We start from the raw sequence: 14,822 nt of genomic DNA, 5'->3' as shown, positions 1-14,822 counted from the left end.
TTTGGTATTAAGTACAACAAATTCTGTTACAAACTACTGGCAGCAAAATAAAATTGTTTCCTAAGACCCTTTTGGGGTGCCTCAGTCAGAAACTGATACTTCACTTCATACAAGATGTATAACCCTATAATGTTAATCAATTTAACTTGTGCTCAGAAAATGATTCCAGTAAGTAACAATATATTTCAAAAGTCAGACAGAAGGTAACATACAATTAGTGAGAGGTAAGAAGAAAAGGAAACTGAAGTACACCCAGATGTTCTTTTTGCAAGAACTCATTCATTTTCTTCTCAGTTCTGTTCCCTGTGTATGAGCCAGTTCCAGTCAGACTCCAGCTCCTCTGCCCCAAACACAGCTGAAGTTGTTGCTCACAGTGAATATATGGAGAAGGAGAATGCTATTACAGCTCAATGTCAGACCGTAGACCTCAGACTGTTACTGAGCTTCTTACTCAAAAAAAAAAAAAATACACCAAAAGCATCTTGGTGATGTACTAAGACTGGGATATATTGGGTAAACTGCTTCAAATTTCTTGGACTATGCAGCAGTCAGGGGTGCCTCTCCTCCTCCAACCTGCAGCTGTCAGCATGCCCCAGAGTGCTCAACCAAGGTGAAAGGACACATTTCCTTAAATTGCAAAGCCACCACAAACGTTGGCTCCTCCAAGACTATGGGAAGGGAAGGAGGCGACAGGCAGCACAGGTGGAGGTTTACAAATCCCTTACAGTGTTCTGTGACAGACAAGAAGAGCAGGGAAGGTAACACAAGGGAGAAGATGCAAATTCTTCTTTTTGAAATAAAATTTTTACACAGCAACCTCATACAGAATAAAGCTCATCCTAAACACATACCTTATGTACCCTTGAGACATATTCACCAACTACCTTAGTGGAAAGGCGTTTAACACTGTATACAAACCTATTTCTTGCACAGCACAGGTCACCGGAGGTGTAAGCAATAACTTGCATGTGACTGGTAACAGTAAAGGCTACAAGGCTTCGATTATTTTCTTTATTTTTAAGATTATATTATACACGCACAGAGCAACAGTTTGCAAGAGCATCAACTTTCATAACATCTTTTAAAAGTTACTGAAGCAAGTCCTCCCCTTTCTTGCAACTGTTTATACTGTTAATAGGTTTTAAACCCAGAGTTGTTGGAGCCATAAACATTTATTTTAGTATTCGGTAATTCAAAACTACAATCAAATACCTCTGAGCACTTGTGAATACAGTCTGCATCCCTATGGCTCACAAAACAGCAAGCACTCAATAGCAAGGAGGGAGAAGGAATTATTGGTTCACGTTTTTTCTAAATCGCTCCTTTTTTGGTGTATAAAGGGGATGAATAAGTCTCAGTCAGAACTGTGCCCAGCATGACCAGGCTGCCAAGGGGCAGGCAAGGCAGCTCGGCACGCCACCCGCACACCCTCGTGAGCCTGAGAGCCCTTGGTCCCCGAGCTGCCTGCATCAGGCAGCTGCCTCCCTGTAATGCCCCAGAGCACCCGCGTTAGCAACTGTCTACCATTTAATTAGGTACTCCATCATCATCAGCGGGTCCCAGTGATGAAGTAAAACCCAGTCATTCCACCAGGCAGTGAACAGTTGCAGACCCAAAGGCTCTGTAATGTCACTGCTTGCAAATGCGTTCGCTGCAATGTGCTTGTTGGAGTCACAGGCACATAAGGGCACAGCAAACACAAGTGGCCCAAGTGGGAGCTCCCTGGCCCCCCAGGCAAAGGCAGCAAAGGGGGCAAGTGCAGTGGAGGCTTGCTGAGCCTAACCATAGCACAATTACTCCCTGCCCCATCCCTCACTCAGACTTTGGCTTGGTGTCAACAACACCAGTTCTTCGGGCTGGTGTTTTAGGATTTTTGGTGACTTTGGAAGAGAATTGGTCATCTCAGGCACAGCACGGACAGACTGGGAATAGTCAATAAAACATAAAACCTGCTCGCACATAAGGAGATCTTTATAAAATTCCAATTACTGCTGGCTTGTTACCTAAGAATCCCTGAGAGGTAAGAGATATTGCTTGCTGTGAGGCCCAGGGTAATGAAATTACAAATCCTTTCATGAGTAAGCATATGCTAGAAAGCTACATTTATTTGGCCTACATATTTGAAACTGTTCAAAAGGTTATTGTCTCAAAAAATCTGGATCAGAAATTACTAACTACTTCTATTTGCTTCTCTAACAGGGAGCTATACTCAGTGTCATTTTTAATTCCTCAGTGATCGATTATAACACTACAAACACTACCGCAAAGAAGTCTCATTTAAATTCTGTTTTCTTAAGAAGTACCAAACATGCATACAGAAAATACTCTCAGGTACGTACTATAAATAAACAACAAACATCATCCCTCTGAGAAACCTGGTGAGCCCAACAACCTTGTCTTTTCAAGTGCTTAATTAATTTATATAAGAAGACCCCCATCTTACTTCCATAGTTTGTCTCCAGCACGTTTTAATTTCAGAATTGAGATCAAATGTTCTTCAAAACATGTATGAAACTAACATCACAAAAGATGGATGATGTTTAGCCCTACAAAATAGGTACACAGCATGGGTTTTCAAAAATATTTTGATGCCTAGGGATTTTTAGGTTAGGTTATTACATGTCATCATAGGATAGATGCCCAACCCCAGCTGGATTCATTATTTCAACATACGGGATTTAAACTGTCTTTGTACCTAAATCCCATGAAGTTTTCATGTCTGAAAATCCCTGACTGTGTCCACTATCATTGTGAAAGACCTGTCGCAAGCAAACATTGCCTTTTGTGCTTGTGCCAGTAGTGCGGACGTACACTCCCCAGCTGGGTGCGAAAGCTTCATCCTGTTTCACTTTTTCTTGAAACACTCTGACACTCCCCTTGGTGCCAACACTTACCACAATGCATTTCCTTATAAAATGAATGCTCCAGCCAACTGAATGAATAACAGCACTTGTGCTGCAGGGAAAACAACTTGGTGTCGAAGATGCGCTATCAGTGGATGAAAAATCTGAGTACACCACATCATTGCACCAGATGCTGAGAAATAGATCCCGCTCTTCAGGGTGTATCTAACGAAGGCAAGACTAGCAAGATCTGAAGGAACATGCATGTTTGTCCCACCTTGTACTGCACATCACACCTGCCAGCCATCATCCATAGTAATTCACATGTTTATTCATAAGATCACACCAAAGTGAGAAGCTGCTATCTTCATTTTATGGGTAACACAAGAAGACAGAAAACCACCTTCGCAAACATCTCTAGTTTCTAGATTGGCAGGTACTGGGGTTTAAAAAGAAAAGACCTGTGCCCTGAGCATTTCTGTAAGTTGCTTAGGTTCTTAAAAATTTGCGTACATCTGACTACAACAAAGTATTTAGCAAAGCATGGAGCAGAACTTTTGTATTCTGCATACAATGGTCATGCTTTCACCACTTCACAGGCCTTCACATCTTTAAGAAAAAAATTCTCTAAACTATTTTCTCTAAAGATGCTAAATTCTCTAAAGGTGCTCCTGCACCATAAAAGACCATAAAAGCCTGCTGCACACAAGTGCTGTTTTCCAGGAGCTCATGTCCTTTGGTTAGTATCTCCACTTCAACAAGGAGACTCGGGGACATTACACGATGAATGGAACAAGGTGATGAGGGCTTGGGCTCAAGCTCACTAGGGGAATTCTTGCAAAAACAAGACAACAACAACAAAGAGTAATGCACCAGACTTTGAGAAGCACGCTGAAGCCTGGCCAGCTGGAAAGCTAGCAGTGGCTTGGCCTGTAGCAGTTCCCAAAACACAAACAAGCAGGCAGCAGTCATGCAGAAACTTGTCTAGAGAGATCATCTAGGCACAAGCACACACACACACACAAAAAATTAACACTGACCCAAAAAGTATGTCCCTGAGCAGGGCAAGTCTGGATACTCAAAACTGAGCTGCTGCCTACAAGCCTGGGCTGGCAGGTTAGATCAGCCCTCCAGATCCATGTTCAAATTCCTTAACAGCGACTACTCAAAGCACTTCATATGGGCCTAATGTTGCATCCACTGAAAGCAGGAGCTTTGGAAAAACCCAGGCCACATCTGGCAGTCCAGAGCCTGGAGATTTGATACCTTTGACTACTGCTTATTTCAGAGTCTGCAAACAATTAGGCTGAATGCACTCCTTTATGTTGCTGGGGCAGGGCTTGGTTTACCCTTGCACCCTGCGTTCACAGGCTCATGCCACAAGCAGTGTTTAGCGCGCACACTTGAAATTACTGGTCTCATTAAAATGCAAAGTGCCAAAGGGGCCTCAACCCAGCACAAGTAGTTCCCTTCATCCTGCTCTCACAGGCAGGGCTATCCAGGCCTACTTGTGCTGTTAGATACGGGAAGGAAGACAAATAAAAGGAAAGGACAGGGAAAGACGACTGCGGTAAATACTGCACCTTGGACGGGTTTCCTTAAAAATTCGCAGGCAGTGAGGCAGCCCCAGCCATGTTTCATGACCCCGTGCCCTGCCTGAGCACAATGTGGAGGTGCGAGGCCTCCACGAATCTGCCGGCTAGGCTGCGCGCCGTCCCCACACAGCTCACGGCTCTGCTGCCACCAGGCCCACGGGGCTGGGCGAGGGGCAGGTGGCAGCGCTCAGCCGCAGGCACTGGGGTCACACCAACAACATAAGCGAGGGAAGGGGCAAAGCGGCACTAGAAGCCCCCACATACATGATATTTTTTTATTAGGGAAAGAAATTCCTGATATTCTCTTTTTCCTACTAAACTGCGTCCAGATACTTAATAAGGTAAGAATGCTATCTTTGGCAGAACAGCTAGATCTATTTTGTGGTTTTCTCTTAAAATGCTCATCTATTTTACAGTATTTCAGCCCTCTTTCTGTAAGTATCTCATCCTGCCTTATACCCCATTCATGCTATCTTACTCTATAATCTCACCATCTCAAAACTGTGACTACCAAACAGACAACTGAACGCTGCCACTCAGGGCTGTAGTTCATGCTGATTCATACTTGCTGGCCCAGAGACTTTTTCTCCCCTCACCCCACTCTCCCGAGGTTTATTTTTATTCTTCAGTTATCCTAGTTTCAGAGCTCAAAGCTTATTTCTTCCTATTGCAGAAAGAACTGGGACTGAGCATACAACACAGGATTAAGCTTGAGGTAGTTCAAGTAAACATGAAAGAACACTTTACCTAATGCCAAAAAAACAGAAATTAGACTTCATGTTTCCAAACCTCCATCCACAGCATTCTCCCACCTCTGGTGCATTTTACAGCAGTGGTAGGAAGGACAAAGTGTTGGTGTGCTCAGGGAAAGTCTCAGAAACTCTCACTGCAGGCCTGCTTCACGGATCTCTTTTTCCTCATCTGTCCTTAGTTAGGAAAGTAAAAGACATCTTTCTTCATCAGCCTCAGTACTTCAGCAAGCATGTAGTAGATGAGATGGCTGAAATCACAGCTACATCCTGAGGAGTACTCCCAGTACCTCCTACCTGATCAGGATTCACATGCAATGAATGCTATTTTCCAATCCACTGATCTCATCTCACGAATATTTACTTGGTGCAATTTACTTCAGTTGGAGAGCAATTATCGTTATCTCTAAAAATGACCATGATAAACTCATCCAGAACTAGTGATTTTTTTAAGTGGAAAAATACCTCTATTCTGAAACACAATGGTTCTAGCTAGACACAAATTGCTATTTGGCCTGCCAAAACCAGAATGCAAATCATAAAACATTCACAATGAGGCTGTTTGCTACCTGAGTTACATTTATCCAAGAAACAGCACTCTACTGGCAGTGCATAGGGAAATGGAAATGAGGAGGAAAATAATAATAAACTTTGACAGTAAGATCTTTAAAGATGTTTTATTCAACCCTCCCTTGTTCAGGGCATTTTTAGGATGAGGAAATAGAGAAATTAAAACTCCCTCTGTTTGTTGCTCTTGCAGTAAATGACAGGATAAGATCAATGTTTGGGAAGAGACCGTATGAAGACAATAGTCTCCATAAATCTCATCCCTTCCCTTGGTAACTGTACTTAATTTACACTTTCTCAGCTGAGTAATCACCTCTACTTTACACTTACTGTTCCTTTAGGAATGGATTAATTAGCATTTGCCACAGAAACTTCCATAGGCCTGTATGTTGCTGAAGAATGTTGCTCTTTAGTCTATGAGCAGGACAAGTGCACAGACAGAAGAACAGAGGAAAGTTTCCTCAGCAGAGAGCAGTGCAGGCTGGCACGGAGCTGAGGGTAGTGGAACCTCCTGTGCAGCAGCAGCAGCCAACGTCACCCCTGTCACAGGCTGGAAAACACCCGCTGGGCTCACACAGCCTTGCAGCGCCACCTCCACGCTTCCTGCCCAGCAGATGGAGAAGCCAGCTCCCCAAAGTCACCAGTTTACTTGTGGGCTTGCTGTGGGGCCTGTCACTGTGACTGTGGCAGTGCCCACATCCTCCCGTGGGGCCATGAGCACTGCTGCTGCCCCAGAGAGCCATGGCACAGGCCCGGCCTCACACAGCACCCAGATAATCAGGAAAACTGCTGACTCAGTAGTACACCTCATTGTATACACCTGCATCTGACAACAACGGCAGCCTTTGGACACAGTTATTCCCATCCCTGGCCGGGCACAGCCCAGCACAGGCCTCCCAGCAGCTCTGCCAGGGTCTGCGCCTCTCCCGGGGCCCAGCCTGTGCCTCAGCAAGGAGGGAAGGCACGTGCCAGCCTCACAGTCTCGCGATGAAACACAGACAGAAGTGAGGCACAAAAGGAGAAGGAGCATCCGAATGCAAAATTAACCTTTCCTGAGCACCAAAGGACTCCACATCGTTTCTACCATTAGATTACATATGAGGCAGCAGAGACTTGGGAGATGAAAGCTCAACTACATATAAAACCAAAGTGAGATACATAAAATATATGTAAAGAAGCCAAGATTTAAACCAAAGGCATCAGGAATCCAACCACAGCTGAGTTCTGGTGCCAGGACACAGCTAATAGGAAGAACAAATGCAATAGCCATCTACCTCAGGATGAATTTTTAGTGGCAACAAATGTTTCTGTGGAACCTCTTATACTTTTCTAAACTCCAGAGAAAAAGAAATACTAAAATAAATAATAAAATATGTAGAATATCCCTAGAGCCACAAAAATGTATCTCTCAGGGGCCCGGGAACCCAAAGAAATTTGTGTTGCGGGGGGGGGGGGGGGGCGGGGGGGGGTTGGGGAGGGCAATTAAGATGAAATTTTAATAACTGTATTGATGATTTGAAGGAATGAAAACCTAAAATAAAGTTCATCCCCCCAAATGCAGACTGATGAGAAAAGCAGGAAAATACAATTAAGTGCAAAAAGAACCCAAACAATCCCCTAAGCCAGCCCTCCTCTCCAAGGCAGCCACTGCTGGACAGGCGCAGCCACTTCCAGCCCCCCAGGCTGCCTGCATCGCTCCTGCGCACTGCAGGCCCTCTGCAATCACGCTCTGTTCACAGCACCCTAAACACCCTCCCAGAGCTGGAAGCAATGGGGGCCAGCTCACACTGCACCCCAGATAGCTGGGCAAGACCCAAACCCACCTTGGGGCTGCCTGCATGCAGCCTACGAGGACAAGGACATGCCCAAGGGCCCCCAGAGGTGCGGCACAGCTTCATTGCGAGGCTGACAGCCCTCATAGAAAACAGCAATACAGCTGCATGGTTTTTAAAGATGAGAAAAGAATGTATTTAGCAATTCTGGCAGATTATGCCACTATATAGTTAGAATACATACACAAAATTTATGCTTTCATTCTACATCTGCAGGCAAAATTAATTTTTCTTTCAAGTCTGACTAATGTCTTCATTCAGCCTCTATCACCAGCCCAGGAGTCACCAAAGAGACAGAAGATGTATGTGTTTTATTACGTGAAACATATGGATCTACTCACATGAGTCACGGCCACATCAATTAAAACAACAACAAAAAAAACAAGTGAAAATACAGCAGTCCCTAGGCAGGAGTGTTGGAGCTAGCCATGTCAAGGGAGACTCCCGGTTTTAGGAAAGGTCCTGCAGTTCCCTTACAATGTCTGGGCAGACCTGCTCCCACCAGCTATTCCCTCGAGAAGGTTGGAGCTACCTGGCTGGGGTGGTCCAGAGCACCAGCACCCTTAGACCTGCACCGCCTACAGCTAAACAGCGTGCTGTGCCACTAAGAGCTATTTATTTTCTTTTTTGAATAATATTTAAAGAATATTGTAAAATATTCTTTATGTATGTATATATATATATATATATATATATATATCAGCTAAGGCAAAAATGACATCTGATGGTTTCCAAACCTGCTTCTCTAGGCTAGATGATTCGCACCTGACAAGACATCCATCATATTTTATCACTGTCCAACAGGAATCACGACCTAATCTAGACCACAGACAGTCCTCTATCAGCTTAGAAGTTCCTGTGGATGACAGACTGAAAACATCCTGAGGAGACTCCAAAATGTATCAGCTAGCTCTGCAGCCAAGCACTTTCACCCCAAAAAGGCTTTCTTAAACCCCCCTTATTGAGAATTTAAGGACGTTCCACCAATCCTCATTTTTGAGAGGAAAAAAAGGGGGGGGGGGCAATTTATTTTTAAATAGATTGGGTTTAAATTTCATTAGTCCTAACTCAGACCTAAGTATAATGCAAAGTCTTGATGCACAGCTCAGATCAGATATTGTGTTAGGCTGCAACAAATATAAGGAAAGAGCTTTAAGCACAATCTGCTGGGTAATACTGACTGCAGCTGAACTCAGTGCACAATTTCGGCAGGTGCTTTTTGCCATTTGCATTAGCACAGACATAGGTGTTATAAACAGATCATTTTATTCAGGTTACACCAACTTGAAGGTTGGAATCAGCTCACTTCCCCCCTTGCATCATCAGCTAGCCACTCCTGTTAGGTTTATCATTCACAAAGTGAAAATATCTAAATGTGAAATAAAATGGGTATCCATGAAGAGAAGGTAGCCCAGAGGTAAGGCTTGGAGCACATTAACTATTCATCAAATCACTTTCAACAGTTTATATCTGCTAACAACATCCCTCTAGATGGTATGTGTGCTCACCTAATGTTTTCTCATTTCAAGGCATTGGGTTCAAACCCTGCTTTCTTTGAGGCTGCCTGGCACACTGCTGTAATGCAGTGAGGTTCTTCAGTTAGGACTGATTTCTAGAGCAATGTTCTGGTGAAGTCACGTCATCAAGGTCTGAGTTAGATGTAGCTGCTATCAATGATTGTGAAGTCAACATTTACAATAAAAACATAACTGGAAGTAGAAGACAAAGAGGCTACCATCTTTCATGGATCCTGCATATCTTTCATTTAGTAAACACGGCATGCTGTTTGTGTGGGGACCTAGAACTTCAGCTCCTTCTTCTCCAAATCTGCCCACCTCCTATCTCCCTTAAATTTCTCAAGTAGATGGACTAGGCAGCTCAAGATATATAAGGGCTACCTAGATAACACAGGAAGAAATATCCCTGTCTAGAGAGCAATCAGTATTCTTTATGGTTTGAGTTCTTTACTCACAGTCTGAGTTCTCATGAGAACATTTTGTGCTACATCTTGAAAAAGGAGATATTACTCTTGATTTGATGAAAAATGAATTGGAAATACGAGCTGTGTATGTGCTAATTTATAGCGATGAAGTTTGCATGCATTACAGTAATGAGCATTGCATAAAGCGTATAATCAACATTCACTGCAGATGTCAAAAAGAATCCAGAGGCAGGGAGGAAATACATACACTTGCCACAGTTGATCATAAACATCATAAACTTCCAGCCCCCAAAAAAGACAAAGCAAGAGGCAGTCCTTTTTCTCCCTACTGGTCCCCAGTTGTGTTTGAATGTATCTATCAAATTCTTGCACTAACGAGCTTAGACAGTCTTTCAGCCATAGGATAAATATTGCAACGAATGCTGTAAATATTTTTGTAGCATGCACGCTGTCTCCTAGAAGCACAACTGTTTCACTCCTTCCCCCAGTAAAAGACAAAAGCTACAAATATGATTACATTCAGCTGGTAACTGGAGGATCCTAGCAGATAACTAATTAAATCCAATTCCTTTTCTATACAGTAAAATGTTTTTCTAACATCACATTGGAAATGAAGAAGAGCAAGCAATGAAACGAAAAGGTCAGATTTTAACAAATCATCACCTGAAATAAAGTTAAAACACCAGAAAATACCCTCCACAGTCTGTGAAATCAAAACAAGGCAGGCAATAGCGAAACAGTAGCTACTATGTCAAATGAAACACAAACCATCTTTGGAAAGAGAAAAAAGGTAACTGGAGATTTGCTTGATTCCTTTTCCATGTGGAGCAGAAAGAAGAAAAGAATAATGAATATGCACCAACATTATTATGCATAAATGTTATGTAGACATCTACACTAGAAGTAGTTCTTACCTTCTGGTAACCTAGGGTTGGCGTGAATAGAGTTGGGGTCCCCATCTTCCTCAGGATGGTAACGATAAAGCGTCTGTGACTGCTTTTGGGATGACTGACTACGATCTTCCTTTAGAGCAACGGGGGGAGAGGTTGTGGCACTGAACTTTACCTTGGGGAAAGCATTTCCCTCTTGTGTTTCATGGGAAGATTTTGCTGGACTTGGCTCTGTTAAATTCACTTCTTTCAAGCCTAGATGAATACTGTTCCCTGGGTCTTCTTTTCTGGCATGCTTTTTCATTTTAGAGTGTGGGGCTCTTTCTTGCTCATTCCTCTCTTTGTCCCCTTGCTTCCCCTTGGGTCTCCTCTCTGGCTCCCACAGGTGCTTAGGGGTCTCAGTGGTGGCTGTGGTGTGCTCTGGAGGGGTACTGGTGGTTGCTGGTGCTTCCTTATGCATCACTTGCTGGGGGGATGCTGCAGTGGTTCGGGGCACCCTCTTTCGCTCAATTCTTTCTGTGGCACTGCGAAATTCAGAGGGCAGCTTAGGTGCTGGTGTAGTGAGTGGTACAGTCGTTTCCTCGGCGTATGTATCAGCCAGAGCTGAAACTGAAGGAGCAATGCTGGCTGGTAAGTAGTCATAATCCTCACTTTGTTCTTGGCTGATGCTCTCTTGCTCAAGATGGGAAGAGTAGCTCCTGTATTTTTTTGGAGATTCCACCTGGGTGTTGTCTCCTTCTGGAGCCTCCTGGTCGTAGCTGTACGGATCATCGTAGTGCCTCTCTGGTTCGTTGTCTTCAGTGTCCATGGGACTCACAGTATTTAAGGCGAACGTGTTACAGTCTGGAAGCTGGTAGCACATCAGCTCACCGCCAGCATTTGGGCAATGGCAAACCTTGCACGGGGGCATGTGGAAAGTGTGCCCTGCTACGTACTTCTGGCCCTCGTGGAGGCAACCTATTCTTCCACACTGAGGGCATCCGTCCGCTGGCACCACCGCATCAATGCAGTTTGGAGGCAGCTCCGGGCACAGCATGAACTGGCAGCTGATCTTGCCTCCTCCCTTGGGGCACGAACACTCAGTGCTTCCAAAGTCCACGAAATAAGACTGCCCTTCAGGTACTTTGCCATTGATAAAGCCCACATTGACACAGTCGTAGTACTGGTAGCCTTCGCACGTGCAGCCGTGCTGCAGGCACGTGGCGCAGCACTCGCCGGGCTCCAGCACGTCCTCGATGCAGTTGTCCAGGGGCTGGCACTCGGCGCCCGTGCAGTCCCTCTGTGCATGGGAAATGCTGCTGCACAGCAGCACGAGAAGGACGGCGTTCAAACAGCTCAGCTGCCAGCCCTGGTACCTACCCATAGTCTTCCCAAACAAATACAGCTGCAGTCCAAACTTGCACATTTAAGAGCTGTTGGTTTTCTTCCTAGAAGGCTGTAGACTCAGCTCCAAATCTGCAGTGTTTTCCCGAGTTACCTTTTCTCATAGATCCTAGAGTTATGAAAGAAAACTCTGTTAAAGACTATATTCAGCACATATCCTGTTAAACATTAGAGGTCTTTAAAAGTTGGGACGAAATCCAACATCTGGAAACCTAAGTATGAAATTAATCATAAAGCCTTCCAAGCATTGTAGGCACAAAGCTTGGAGTTGCATGCTCCCCCACCTCCCTTTTTAAAAAGAAAAGAAAAAAAAAGGCTGTTATTGTTCTATTTTTAATCTGCTCACAATACATATATATGTTAAAATAAAAAGAAGGCCTTTATACTTCAATGTCTTTTCATTAAATCATTCTTTCTAGCTTAAAAAAAAAAAAGTGGAGAGATTTTTTGGCAGATAATAAACAAATGCTTACTTCCTCCTCTGTAGATGCAAATTTAAGATATTTAATCTTCATGTTTTAGTTACAAAGACCCAAATCTTGAAGATCTTTCATGCCAAAACTTAGCCTTGAGACTTGAGAATTTGTCTCTACGCATGTTAACTCAAAATAAGAGTTTTCTTCTGCCTCCTTCCTTCATTTAGCAATCGTTTGCACTTCAGCCTTCAGCTTTAACAGTTATTTTTCTTGCCCCAGTAGTGCTAAAATAGAACTTCTTTGTATATTGCGGTTACTGTGTGGTTAAACGTCGTATTAGCTATCCTGTAATACATATTAGAGGCCGGATCCTCAGCTCACAGAAGTTGGCTCAGCTCCACGGCAGGCCTGTAGTGCACTGGGGGATCGGGTGAGCACACTGCAGTTACAGTAAATACACAACAGACATTTACACCAACTGAGGATACGCCACCAGTGGCAACCACTTCTTTTATTTCTCACAGCACAAGTACTACTTTGCTTTACGGAGAATTGCTACACTGTGAACAGAATATCTCTATATAAAAATGAAATGAATTGGCATAATAAAAATTCATTAAAATGTGCTGAGAAAAAGAAAGCTGTTTGCTTTTTAATTACTAAATCCTTTGACCATAGAAAAGTTTAACAGTTAAAGGAAATCAGCTGTTGTACTTTACATCAAAAGCATGGTCAAAAACATATACAAATAACAAGGAAAAGTCGATAAAACAGAAAAAAAGTTTGTGTATAGAATTTTATAGAATTTGTGACCTGATTATTTTTCCAGAACCCCTCCCATCATTAATAAAGACCCTACATCTTTTATCCAGGGGGTTAAACGTAGACATATCACCAAGAACAATAAACCACACATGCAACAGGAATCTTGCCAGAAAATCCATTCAGAAAGATTACTTCTCCCATTCAAACTGGGCTTCCAGCAAGTCTGCTTAGGCACTGCTGGAAAGCGGCCAGGCCGTGGGAAAAGCGTGCCTGTTCTGATAAGATACGGACAAACTGTGCTAAGAATTTCCACAGTTCTGTCCTGGAATTTGAATTACTTCAGTACATTGTACAAAGATACAAGTCTTATAAATGTAGGGTGTTGGGGGTTTTTTACTACTAATTTGAGTATATTAGTTCAGTATGCTGAAGAATACTGGCTGAATGAAAAATAAAAGTAACAGAAAGTATGCGAATGGCTTGGAAGAATCTCACTTTTTCAGAACTGCTCCCCAAACTAGGATATTCTGTACAAAGGAGAATTTTTCAATATGTGGTGCTGAAATTAATTCTTCAGAGTCCAGCCTGGGAATTAATAATTTATCCTACTTTCAGCAGCTTTTCCAGGTAATCCAAGTTTGTAATTATTACATCTTGGTAGCTGGGGAATAACGAGCAGAAGGACAATTAGAGATAAGCTCCTTCTGTAAGGATCCCAGAGCGGCGTGCTGTCACCATCCCCTCCCAGTGGTACGTTATGGATGCAGTGCTTTGGCACATCCAGTCCTTTGGTCAAACTCTGCTTGCCAGAGCGCTGCTGGGGGCAGCTGGGCACAGCTCTTCTCCCCTGGGATGCTCCCTGGGCTCCCCCAGCCCCAGGACACTGATGGAGGCAGTTTGGGCATAGTAGCCCCACGCTTGGCCAGCCTCTGTGTGCCCAAAGGTAGGGCATGGCACTGCCTCATGTAAGGGACAAGCACCTCATTCACTTCACATCCTAACAGCACCTGCTCACAGCCAACTATGCTGTCCTGGTGCAGAGCAGTCCCTCAGGTAAATGGAGCAGGATGCTCCTGTGGATGGTGCTTGCCTGCCCTGCTTGTATATTCAGGCTTCCCAAAACAAACACCTTCTTCTTAGCAGAAACTTGAACTCCAAACAAGAAGCCCCCAAACTACCTCCTGTCCTGAGCCTTTGACAGTTCCATTGACAGATCCAGCTGCAGGTTTACCACAGGAGCCGGCAGCAGCAGGGGTCTTCCCCTTCTGCATTCTTCCTAGCAACTCACAAACACAGGCCTGTTTTCCTGGAGGGTGCTACTTGACCGCCCTCCCTGGTATAGTTACTGCCACCTCCTTTCTGCCCAAGGGTTTGCGTGCCTGTCCCAGTCGCCTCCAGTTTTCCTCCCTTCTTCTCCTTGCTCCCTTTCCCCTCACCCACAGGGAGGCCCGGAGATTTCAGGGCCCTGTCCTGCAGCAAGCCCTGTCCCTGCTCCTCCCGTCACGCTTGCTGCTCAATGCCTTGGTCAGCCCCCCGTATCCTTTCTTGTTTTATTGTTTCCACAACCCTGAACATCCAGCTTTCATGCTGCCGACCTCAAGCTGATAAGGCCCAAATCCTTATAAACCCTTTCTCCATTGATAACACCGCAGTTTTCCCTATTCTCAGGCTTGCTTTCTTCCATCAGAGGCTCCTTGTTTGTGCTGTAACGATCCCAACAAAAGTATCTCTTTTTATTCCTTTAAAGCACCACATTTTCCCTCTGCTTTCTCCATCTGCTCCCCACACCCATGGCTCCCCCCCCTCGCCACCAACCCATAAACTTGCATATCAAAGAAAG

The 14,822-nt window shown here is 44.2% G+C and overlaps 1 protein-coding gene across 11 annotated transcripts in view; it reads right to left on the bottom strand.

Moving 5' to 3' along the window:
* FBLN2 (fibulin 2) overlaps positions 1-14,822 on the bottom strand; it is a 112,104-nt gene that overhangs the window by 71,111 nt on the left and 26,171 nt on the right. For all 11 annotated transcript variants that reach the window (XM_035558480.2, XM_035558473.2, XM_050712878.1 and 8 more), the window contains one exon: positions 10,443-11,910. In XM_035558480.2, the coding sequence (XP_035414373.1) occupies positions 10,443-11,823 (1,381 nt within the window). In that variant the 5' untranslated portion in view covers positions 11,824-11,910. The remainder of the gene's footprint in view (positions 1-10,442; positions 11,911-14,822) is intronic.

This window comes from Cygnus atratus, chromosome 10 (genome assembly GCF_013377495.2).
Source record: "Cygnus atratus isolate AKBS03 ecotype Queensland, Australia chromosome 10, CAtr_DNAZoo_HiC_assembly, whole genome shotgun sequence".
In the NCBI taxonomy this organism is placed as follows: Eukaryota; Metazoa; Chordata; class Aves; order Anseriformes; family Anatidae; genus Cygnus; species Cygnus atratus.
This window is presented reverse-complemented; position numbering and strand designations above follow the sequence as displayed.